General features: G+C 39.4%; 1 protein-coding gene across 2 annotated transcripts in view; it reads right to left on the reverse strand.

Annotated features, from left to right (window-relative positions):
- FBXL2 (F-box and leucine rich repeat protein 2) overlaps nucleotides 1-3,717 on the reverse strand; it is a 57,032-nt gene extending 53,315 nt beyond the window's left edge. For both annotated transcript variants that reach the window (XM_027655844.1, XM_027655843.1), the window contains exon 1: nucleotides 3,598-3,717. In XM_027655844.1, coding sequence (XP_027511645.1) covers nucleotides 3,598-3,717 — 120 coding nt within the window. The remainder of the gene's footprint in view (nucleotides 1-3,597) is intronic.
- Between the last annotated feature and the right edge of the window lie 8,625 nt (nucleotides 3,718-12,342).

Below are 12,342 nucleotides of genomic sequence, written 5' to 3' on the forward strand. Positions count from 1 at the left end.
GGGGTGCGAGCCGGGAGCGAGGGCTCGCTGCCCCTGCCTGCCCTCGCAGAGGTCTGGCGGGTGATGCTGGCGCAGGTGTAGCTGCACCCCTGCGCCCCCAGTTTGCAGCCTAACACCGTATTTGTGTTGGGCAGAATGCTGTCCTGGCGGCACGGAATCATCGCTTTTCGAACAGACCTTGAAGATCGCCCAGTCCAACCCTTCACCCAGTACCACCACTGTAACCCCTAAACCGCTAAACCGTGTCACCCAGCGCCAGATCCAGACGCCTCTTAGACACCTCCAGGGATGACGACTCCACCACTTCCCTGAGCAAGTTATTCCAATGCCTGATTCCCTAACAGTGAAAAAAAATTTTTCTGGTACCTAATCTGAATCTACCCCCTCTCAGCTTAAGGCCATTTCTTCCTGTCCTCTCACTATAGGCACGCTAGAAGAGACTGGCCCCCAGCTCATTCCAACCTTCTTTCAGGTAGTTGTGACATATTCAGCGAGCGGTGACATGTTCAATCTGAGATGCTGCCTTGTCAACTAGGGAGGCTGCGTCTGGAGCGCATGGTCACTCCACTTGCAACCACGAGTGTAGATAACCGAGGGATGATAACATCCCAAATCTCTACAGAAAAATCCACAAAAGCTGGTCTGTCAGCGAGCCAAGTACTTCCAGGCGATGCGTGCTGTCAGTAAGAGCACGGCTTGCCTCTGCAAACACTCTCTGCGTAAAACCACTGTCAAAGCCAAATCCAACATTGTTAGTAGCACACTTATGGGTCACATCTGTTCAGCAGTCACAATACTACATGCAGAAACAAGGAGATGGGAAAAATTGTGGAGAAAAAATTACCCCAGCAGGTATTGTTTTCTGTTGATTCAGTCCTTCAGATTTCTAAGAATCATAAGTACCCACTGCAGAGTAACAGGAGTTTGCTACTTGGAACAGGCTGAGTTCATTCCTTTAAGGAATGAAACATTCTGGTTTGATTAACAGTAAAGAATAGTTTCTTACAAAAGTGTCCTTTCTCAGAACCCACACGGAAATAGTTGGTACATGCACATACCATTTGTTGGCACATCTCTGAATCTACTGTCTTATACTCTCCAGACTCTGGAGAATGACCTGGTTCATACAGTTGATCTGGTTTGTATAGTAGGGAAGAAAGCCTCAGAAATGTGAAATATGTATAAACAATTTAGACATGCTCAGCTGAATTGCAGAAGGCCCAGACTAGCAGTTTCTAAATTCTGTTCGTTCACATTTCAAAAAAACTCACATGATTTTCAAGGTTATATATATTTTTTTAGTTCTTCCCAAATCTCTGGACTGTATTGTAAGGATAGTGACAGATTTCCCTATCGCTATAGTAAAAAGAAAGAAATCTAGGGAGTTAGGATCAGTTCAAGTTGCAGCAACCTGAAGAAAAAAACCAAACAAATCTGATTTTGCAAAAAGAAGGGACATTACAAAAGAACAACCATGTTCAATAAAGAGGAGTGCAGGATAATTAGACAAATTTGGATCTATTTGTGCAAGGGAGGCAAGACAGGAGGCAAATGTGTGAGTAGATTCTCCATGGCCTAACATTGGCTCTTATTTGACTGAAAGCTGTCAGAAGGAATGAAGATTTACCAAATAAATTTGAATCAATATTTTATGTATAAAAAGACTGTAGGAAAAAAAGCTCCTTGTTTCATCCCCAAGAAAGAGAAGACGGTGATATATATTTGCCATCTGTGTATTTGTTTAGCATGTAAGATAGAAATCCAAATCTTTGTGTCTGGACCAACTAATGATGTTATAGCACCACACTACTGACTTTCTGGACTCCTTTTTGTCTATATTGTGGTACCACTTAAACATTCAAGAAAATTTTAATCAGTGAAACCCTCTAGATTGGCTTGAGTTTCTCCAAATAAACAATGAGTTATGGAAATGTGACTTCAGAAATGTGGGTACAGGAGTATATATGTCCTGTATTGTCTTCTTCATTTACTGGCACTTCATTTACACATCTGAAGTATTAAGAGAATATACCCATTTTTAGTGTCCAGTTTTCAACAAATCCACAGCAGTATTGTGCTATGAAAAGCTTTCCATCCAAAAATTCCCTGCTAGCTCTAATTTTAGCATTCTTTTAAAATCACTAGGTTTTAAGATAATTCTTTTTCACTGATCATTTTAGAATGACAGATTAAGTAAGTTATTACTGATGCCTTTTTATATTTGGCAAGCTACAGAGCTACATTCAACAGCTTGACCTTTTAACTTGACTGTCTGAAGTCCTTCCTAGCTGTTCTAGACTCCTGTTGAATGCTGATTCAATTCCCCTCTTTCTTGCCTTTTTATCAAACTTAAAAGAAGTGAAAAATGCCAGAAAAAAGGAACAAGTGCCACCCATGAGAGTGTGGGTTAGTAAAAAGATTCTGGAAGTCTTTGATCTTGCTAAACAGCAGCTTCAAGGCCTCTGTGCTGCCAGGTTCCAGAGCCCAGAGGAGACTTTCAGATTGCAGAAAGTCATTGCAGAGACTGAGTAGCCAAGTCCCACAAAAGGAGTCTCATTTCTGGATTCCACCCGTTCATGCTTTCCCCAACTCCACTATGTATCCAGTGAAGACTTTCCCATGAGGGTTGTTACCAAATGATGTCAAGCGGCAGTAACTGAACTTTGTCATCACAAGAAGACATTTACAGTGGTCTTTGGATTGTTGGATTTCCTTAAGACTAGAAGTGAGTCCATAGCCTTAGCAGTGCTCATGTGCCCATAAATCTACATGTAATTTTTTTTCAGGAATTTGCCTCCCTAGCTGAAGAAATTTGATTTGAAACAAGTTAACTGTTAGACCCTTTCCTTCCCTTTTCCCAATCTCCCTTTATGCAAGTCAAATGAAAGTTTGGATGCTACCATTCCCAGCTGTTTATTAGAACTCTTGCCTCTGCAGCATAGCGGAGGCTGGTGAGGCTTGCCTGGCTGTGCTTCAAGATAACTTGCATCAAGACTGACAAAGACCTCGCTTGGCATCATGCTAACCCAACTCATCTGGGAAGGACTTTGGCTACCAGTGAGGAGGAAAATGGTTATAGGTGGTTGACTTTTAAACTACTGCACTGAATCTGAAGAAGCTAATCTTTCCTTGGGTTAAATGATTGTGACAAAAAGGTCCACATCTGTTAATTGCCATTGCAAGCAAAAAATGGTCAAGGAAGCATATCTTGTTTCTAGGATGCTTTTTGGTAATCTCTGCACAGTCACATTAGAGTGTAAATAGGTGATGTTTAAATGTCTGATGTGGCTTTACGTGTACTGTCTTGTAAGAATTGATAGGTCAAGACTTCCCAAACTGTTTTTCTTCCCTGAGTACAGCACCAGCACGTGTTAGCTTCGTGCCAGGATTTACACTGCTGTGGTGCTGTTGCCTTTTCAAAACTTGCCTTTATACCACTAGTTGTGTACATACCATAGGTTGGGAATATCCTGCCCTACCCAGATAATATTTGGGAGTCTAAACCAGCAACCTGACTGTGTGAACTGATAGAGGCAGACAGCTGGGGTAACCACAGACTCACAGCTAGAATTCAAAGAGTAAATTTATTTCCATTACCTTGCTAACCAGGGGATCCCTGAAGCAACACCCAGGCAGAGGTACACAAGTGGAGATGCAGGCACCATTAAACTCAACCCATGTTAGAAGATCACTGGGCTGGTATTCACACAGGCTCATCAAGAGTTATTCCCATCTGCAAGGTCACTTGAGTCATTTGCAGTCCTCCTTGCCAGTCTCCTGCTTTTAGCCCTTTCTTCCCAACACTGACAAAGTGACACAGTTGCATCCTCAGCCACCTCATTCCTGGATCATGAGTAACTTAATGGCAGGCAGGGCAACCATTCAGAGGGACCTTTGCAAGCTGCAAAAATGGGCTGATGGGAATCTCAGGACACTTAGCGAGGGCAAATGCCAAGTCCTGCATCTGTGATGCGGTATCCCTCTGCAAGAGCACAGGCTGGAGCTGGCTGTGTAGAAAGCAGATCTGTAGAAAAGGACCTGGTGGACAACGAGCTGAACATGACTCAGAAGTGAGTCCTGGCAGCAACAAAAAACTGCATTAGCAAGAGAGTATCTTGGAGGCTGAGAGAAGCGACTATTCTCACTGTTAAACACCTTTGAGACCGTGTCTGAAATACTGTGAGCAGGTCGGGGTCCTGATCCTCGGAGAGGTGGTTACAAAATGGGGGGAGTCCAGTGGGGGAGCACTATAGTGTTTGAGGGCTGCAGCATACACCAAGCAAGGAGAAACCAGGTGTTTGTTTAGTCTAGAGGAGATGACCGGGTGGGATCGAATTGCAGGCTTCTACTACCTAGAAGGGGGGTCACAGAGAAGATGAAGCTAGACTCTCCTTGAAAATGCCTTGTGAAAGACTAAGAGATAATGGTCACAAGGGAATTTCCAACTGAATATAAGGAGAAGGTTTGTGGCAGTGAGAGTGTCTGTGCAGTAGAACAGGGCTCAGAGTGACAGTGTGTCTCTAATGTTGGACATTTGCAAAACATGGCTGGACAAGCTGATGAGTAACTTGCGCTTACTTGAAGTTAGCTCTGCTTTGAACAGAATGTTGGTCTAGATGACCTTTGGTAGTCACTTCCGACTTGTAGTGTTCTGTCAGTTCTAAGGTGCAAAATTAGTTGCCAGAAATATATACATTTATGATTTCAAATGAAGCCACGGTAAGTGCAGAAGAGGAATTGACCTCCTTCACGTTCCAAAAGCAGTGAATATATACAAGCCTGGAGATACCTGAGCAGTCAGGTATAAACAAACTGTCACATGTGTGCAGTCAGTACAGTGTTTTCCAAAAGTCATCAACTTCTGTTCATATGCAGGTCTGTGAGTGTGTCCCAGGTCATCTTAAAGCATGGCAGCCTGGTTTTAGTCCCTGTACAGTAGCTCTGATCATGCTGCCATACATCAGGAAATCCCAGGCAAATAAGGAATTCTTCTGAATGTCAACCAGACAGTATTTTCAGTCAGAGAAAGATGATATGTGATATTTTCATAACACTTATTTTTCCTAGTTTTGAGAGGTCAAGATCGGATCTTCCTTTTTGATCTCATTATTTCAGAAAAAGTCAAAGAAGTGCTTTTAAACTAAGTTCTGTGTTAGGGAATCTTTGCGGTGGAGAATTCCTTTGTGCAAACAGAGAGCAAACATTTAACCAGATAAAGTGCTGTTGCATGTGTCTATCAACAGTACACGGATACAGACTAACTTTCCATGTGGTGCAGACTTTTGGTAGCAGTTTGACCATGTATGGTTTCCCCAGTAGCCTAGCATAGTTGGCTTAGAGCTATGTTCAAAAAATATAAAGTCAAAATTAGAGGTATAAAAAGCACTGTAGTAAGATTTGTGTGGTTGCAAATAAAAATAAAACTTTTATTCACAAGCAGACTGGTATTTTATTGCATGTCTTAATGTTCTGTCTGTGTCATAATAAATGTCAATAAAACTTACTCTTTAATACTTCTTTGAACTAGTTCCCATTTTTTGCATTCATGTGAATATATTAGGATGGCAGAAGCAGTGATGGAATAGGATACTCTTCGCAAAGTACAATAAAATCCTTTGCTCATACACTGTGCTGCAGTGCTTTTTGATTCTTTTCTTTTTAATTTAAAGACATTTGTAAGCCACTCACTAAAGAATACAAATGTGAACTCTTAAAGATGTTTTGCAAACATTTTTATTGAGCTCTGTGTTTTGGGGAAATGTGTGTGCATTTATTTGCATAAAAGTACCAAAAAAAAAAAAAATCAGCTTATTGCACTCAAATTACTGATAAAATTTAGTAGAGCTAAAATTTGAATTTAGATTGTGTCATAGCTTCCAACAATTCTGTGGTTTGAAAATGATGTTTGATGAACCCATTTTATGCTATACATTTTGTCTTGGAATTTTATAATAATGGCAGTTTGCAACTGTGAAATAAAAGCCTTTTAATTTAGTTAGTTGTTGGTTAACTAAACTAAAAATCATTGCATCTGTGTTGTCTCAGCAGGTAAAAACCTGGAGTTCTATTGGATAAAAGAAACAGAGAAGAAAATACTAGAATTTTAAATGAAGAATGAAAATTATTGTGGTCAAATGCCTTGGCAGGATGTCTATTTTCTCTAAACTTTCAAAACATTCTGTTACTTTAACAGGAGAGATATTTCATGCCTCTGCCGTTTCCATGATCATGTATTTCTTATTTGTGATTTTTTAAATTTGAAAAATGTCCTTGATTCTTTGAAAAAGCAAACATTGTGAAACCCTGGACGTTGGATTAGACTTAAATGCAGAGAGATCCCTCCATCTGGCTCACCAACAAAAGGTTAGAGCACAGTACAGAACACAGACAAAAAGATAGCATAGATACCAAATTTATATAGTCATTGCTCCTTTTAGTAATGATTCCTTCCCAAATTACTACTTTGAACTTTATGCCTGAGGTTTGTCTTCTGTTTGCATTCAGTTGCTTCAATGCAGAGTTTTCGACGCAGCTAAGTTTTAAGCATCTAAATTAGCTGCTTAGACTAGAAGAACATATTGTCTTTGTAATGACCTGCGAGAAATTAAGAACCCACCTGTTCCCCATTGATTGTGTAGGAAACCTGAAATTAGATGCCTCAAGATATAAACACAATTATATGGACAAAGTGAAGCATAAATATTAGTGCTATCAGGGTGTTCTTTAATGTTTAGTGTAATAAGCCCCAGAGTGGAACCACTGGATGCAGAAACAGTGGGAGTTACAAGTGTGATGCCCACATAGAAATGATGGGTAGAGTAAGATCTTTTTAAAAATTTTTCTTTTCACAGACTTTTCAGAAGGGTACATTTCTACTGAAGACCTCAGTGTACTTCTGTCACTGGCACAGCTAGTTCTCAAATAATCTAATGAAGCATTTTGTTCCCAAATGCCCAGGAATAATTTGTGTTTCTATCCTAAATCCAGATAAACTGAAGCATGGCCCAGTATGACCCATGTTCAATGACATGCAACTGGTCAGAGGCAGTGTTACAACTAGAAGAGAGGCCTTATAGAACATGGTATATACTTGTAGTGTGAAACGTGGTTGCCTGAATGTCCTCCCAAAATTAGGTGAACATTTGCAACCTCAGCTCCAGTCCTCCAGACTCCTATTACTAGGTAAAGTGCTTGCTGCTTTGATTTCACAATGACTATTAATGGTAGCAAGCGCAGCGTTGGATAGCAAGTGTTTGCAGATGGATCCCTAAATTGCCTTCTATGGAATAAAAATGAGAACAAGAATTTCGAGGGAGGTTGAAACAACTGCTAAACCTATTATTAATGACTGATTGGAAATATTGTAACATATCCAAAAAAATATGCAATAGCATAGAAAAACATGCAAAAACAAGGCCAGAACCATATTTCTAAAGAATTTCCATGATCTTACATTTTTATTTAGGAAATATCTTTTAAACATTGAATACATAAGATATAAAAATAACTTTCAGTTTAGTTTACATAAAATGGTGACAAAATCCTAATGGCAACACTGCAACTGTCTGTTGCAATAAGAACATTAGTGAAAAGAATAATAAATTATGAAGGGTAAATCATGCTTCAGATTGAATATGTTATTTAGGCAATACAGGGGTCCATACAGAATATATTTTTGTCTCCATTACCAGAAAAATAAAGGCACACCAAAAAAATCCATAACTTTACCAACTTCTTTCCTCAACAGTCACAGAACTAAATTAATCTCCATTATAATTCTACTGACATTGATGAAATTAGTTCAGGAATTTACGCTGCTAATTTCACTTATAATTTTTTTCTTTTAATTATATTTTATACGGAAAATAGAAACAACCAAGAAATTCCAGGGGTTATCTAGAAATTATCAGTGAAATGCTGTCTGCTTTCACATAGGTTATGCACTGCAATATGTATTTCTTGGGTAGATGCATTATGATGCTGTTTTAATATTCTGGAGTAGAAGTGCTTTGCAGGAATAAAGATTTTCCAGAATTGTAACAAATGCCCCAACAATGTACCTCAAACAGAGAAAATATTTCAAAGATACAGAGTGAAATAATTACTTTAATTAATCTAGAGGGAAAGTTCCCAATTTCATTAAGTCCATTGGAAAAATGACACTGGTATCAGTGGATCAAGATTTGGCAAGGCTTAGAATTTCCTTGGAAGTCCATGAACATTTTGGATTCAGTGCTAAGCATTATAAAAGCATTTACCTTGCACCTGATCTCTCAAATAGCTGCTGTTGGTCCCATCTGTCATAGCTGTGATGTCCCATGACTGGGAGGAGGCAAACAAATGACATTCAGGTAGTTCCTTGAAGAGCCTGAAAATCACCTGCCTCTAAGGGAAATATATTTATAAGTGACATCCACGGACCACAGGAATGTTGGATGCCGGGTCTCACGTCCTAGTCAACTCAACTGCAGTGTCTCCATTCTTATGTCAATTAATGTATTACTTAAGATCACTTGCTGGAGCATGCCTTACCTCCCATGTTGTTCACACGACATATTACAAAAGAATATTACCAAGCCTGTGTATTTGTTGCATCCATTGTGTATGTTTTCTGCAGCAGGTTGACTGACCTTACATGTTTTCTCCTCCTATCAGTCACAGTCTGGCTAACACTGAATGCAGAAAGCAGTCAGAAAATGAGCGGGCTTGGGATCTCTGAAACTGTGGGGAGAAAAGTCAGAATTTGGAGGAAAGCGAGAATGGATGAAAAACAGATGTTCTGTGGAGGAGTGCTGACAGCAGGGTGAAGCAATAGCAAGTTTCAGGCAGAAAGAGTTATCATTGTTAAAAGTGTGAGTCTGATGCTAAGCCATTAATACCAATAATGTATAGTGTGACTTTATGTAGTATTCTCTTCTGTCCTGTTCTGAGAAAAAGTATCAATCCTGAAGTGATGACAAACAAACTAGTCTTATGCAAGGAAGGCAGAAAAAGCTTTTTACATACCAGTTAAATTACTTGGCTTACAAATACTTATTTTATAACATTCTGCAACATTATTTCTTCCCTCTGATTTTATGTGGTTGCACTGGAGTTATACATGGTCATCCTCCTGCTGTATTCCTTGCATTTACTCACTACAGCGGATTTGGGAGATAGGGTGCTGGAAGAAAAAAGTCAGATGGAAATACCAGAAGTCTCAACATTTCCCCAGAGTCAGTTCCATAGAGCTTATTAATTTGAAAGATAGACATGATTTTAGACTAGCCTTAAAATTTTTCAGAATGAAGCACAGCATTCTTCTGAGTGCGGAATGTCAGACAGGGTAAAACCAACACCTAAGAGGTAACTAAAGTTGCCTTTTCCAGCAGCTGTTTTTCTGAACAGCACACATAGTGATTTAAAATTACGGAATCACAGAATAATTCAGCTTGGATGGGATCTAAGATGGTCATCCTGTCTGACTTGCTGCTCAGAGTAGGATTGGCTCTGAGATCAGAGCAGGTGGCTTGGAACTTCAGCCAGTTTGGTCTTTAAAAACTCCAGTGATGGGGACACACTCTTTCTAGGCAACCTGTTCCACTATCTACTTATCCTAACAGAGAAATAGGGTTTCTTAATATCTGGTAAAAACCTGGTTTTTATCTTATATCTGTTGTCTCTTGTCCTCCCTTCACGTACCACTGTGTGAAGAATCTAGCTCTATCTCAACAGCCTCCCAACAGGCACTGGCAGTCTTCTTTTAGGTCCAAATTTTTTCCTTCTCCAGGCTTAACAAGCTGTGGTCTCTCAGTCTCTCCCCTCAGGACAAAGCACTCCAACTCTCCTTAACCATTTTGATGGCTTTTCACTGAGCTTTCTCCAATTTATCTTGTACTGGGGATCCAAAATTTCAGACATTATTCCAGATGTGGTCTAGTGAGTACTGAGTAGAGGGAGATGATAACTTCTCTGGAACTACTGGATGTAAACCTTTTAATACAGCCCAGGATGCAGTTGGCCTTCTTTGCTGCTGGCTGTTGCCTTGTCTTGTTTACCCCCAGGACCATAAGAATATTTTCCAGAGAGCTGTGCACCAAACAAGAGGATGACACTTTGTTCTGGCTTTACCTCTTCCACTCACATCTTCTGTTGGCATGGTCCTGGAACCTGAAGGTTCCAGCTGTCTGGCAGATGGGTGAATCAAAGGGAGTTTCTTCTCAGAAAAGGTAAAGATAGTCTAGGGCTGCAGATATTGCCAGATGAGCTGCAATCTTTGTGTAATGGATGACATAGAAGTACATGTGTCATTTGTGTTGGTTCTGTAAATAAGGTGTCTGAGTTCCCTTTGCAATGAATGAAAAGGGACAGGTTCCTCATTCAGTGAGACAGGAGTGAGACACTGACTGTCTTAACAATTTCTCTCAGCAATCCCTTCAATCCCACAGTTTGATCTTCCTCAACTGAGTAAAAGTCTGAGAATCTTCATTTCAAACCCTCGTTGCAAATCTGAAATCACTAACAAACAAACAACTGTTCCACTTGCCTTATCAATTTTTGGTTTTGTAGACATATTTGGTTTTCTTTGCTCGTCTTTTTACCCTTTACAGATGAAAATGACACTTGACAGGAAGAATGACCAAGCTACAGAGATTACTCAGAAAATTATACTGAGAAGCAAGACATTTGCGTGAGAATATTTGTGGAGGCTTTGGGTGAGTGGAATGCGCCTATTGCAAAGGTTCCGTGGTAAAATTTACTGGAGCATAACATAGGAGATTTGAAAGACACGGATAAGCCAAACCAACATATGTGTTTACAATGTGTGGAGTGGCATTTACAACACACAGTGGTAAACCAACCTCGTTTCAAAACAAACCAATTCTCCAGGCATCATGTAGATCAGCAGGAAATGGAAGTTTGTGCTCAGAAAAAGGCCAGAAGAGAAACTAGTACAGTTTAATGGACAACACACCACTGCACTAGGGTCATGACAGGAACTGACAAGGAAGGAAAAGCTGCAAGAAAATCAATGTGATTAAAAATCAGAGAAAGAAGAGCAGTGAAATTGTTTTTAGATCCCAAGTTAAAATTCTTCACCTACCAAAAATGTATTTTTCAGTAACATGACATTGAAAACAGTAACTTATTGTGGTGACAAAACTTCATTTCCTTTATTGAAGTTATTTCCTGTCAAAACCAAGGTGTTTTCTATCAGTTTTATAGTAACCAAAGAACAAGTCAGCTCTAGCCCAGCACCTGACCTAGTCAGATATCAGGATGTGTCACGATTCAGCTCACTTCAAGAGTGGTCAGAATCAGAGGTAACCGTAGTGTATTTGATTGAGTCTCACCAATTTAAGCTGACATGATATGGCATTCACAGTAGCTGTTTAATTGAAGTGTTACTAAAAGAATTCGATAGTAATTCAGCATGCCACAACTTTATACCACACATTCATATTCTCAGACATAGTATTAAATTTAACAGTTGATACTTTCCCTGTGTTTCGAAGTAATACAGATTTCGAAATAATACATCTACAAACCAAGCAGTTGTATCCAATCTGTTTCCACGTTTTTTTTGCATAAAATTGCATGTATAGCATCTGTGTATGGATATTTAGGCCAAAAGTTTTAAAACTGGAGAAGTTACAAAAGGAGATATTGAGACCTCTGACGTTTGGAAGCAAGGCTAGTAGGTAACTGAATAAATACTAATTTATGAGTCGACCTTCTTGATTCCTCCTGCACATTGCTAGAAAATGGTTTGTCACTGGTGTTTCAATAGACATGATTTGCAATTAATTCCAAAATGCAACAGAACATATGAGCACACAAAGAGAGTTTATTTTACAAGGGTAAATAAAGTGAATAGCTACTTCAGACTAGTAATTATGTAAGCCTAGGAAGGTAAAATTTTGACTTCCCAGCACCGTTATTCTCTTTCAGAACCACCATTTTCTTTCTCGCTTTCACTCTTTCTAATCTCCCAAATTGTTTTTTTTTAATGACACAGCTTACGTGTGTGTAATGCTTTTCATCCAGAACAGTGCCAAAGTGCCATACAGACTCTGTATTGTATTAGTGAAGCTTCACAACAAATGCATGTTTCTGTATTAGCACTCTCTAGAAAAGGACCCTGTGTACATGATGGAAAGTACGTCAAGAAGAGAAGAGCATATGTATTCCCATATGATATAAATAGTTAGATCGAGAGGAAAGATTAATGTAGAACCTTCAATACTGTCTGTATTAATTTTCCTTTTAATAGTTCAATTATTTTAATGACATATTAGTTGAGGTTTCATGATTTGTAGGACAATGAGTAGATATTCCAGGCTTCTCTAAGTTATGGAAGAA

Source organism: Corapipo altera, unplaced genomic scaffold (genome assembly GCF_003945725.1).
Source record: "Corapipo altera isolate COAL_440 unplaced genomic scaffold, ASM394572v1 59, whole genome shotgun sequence".
Taxonomy (NCBI): Eukaryota; Metazoa; Chordata; class Aves; order Passeriformes; family Pipridae; genus Corapipo; species Corapipo altera.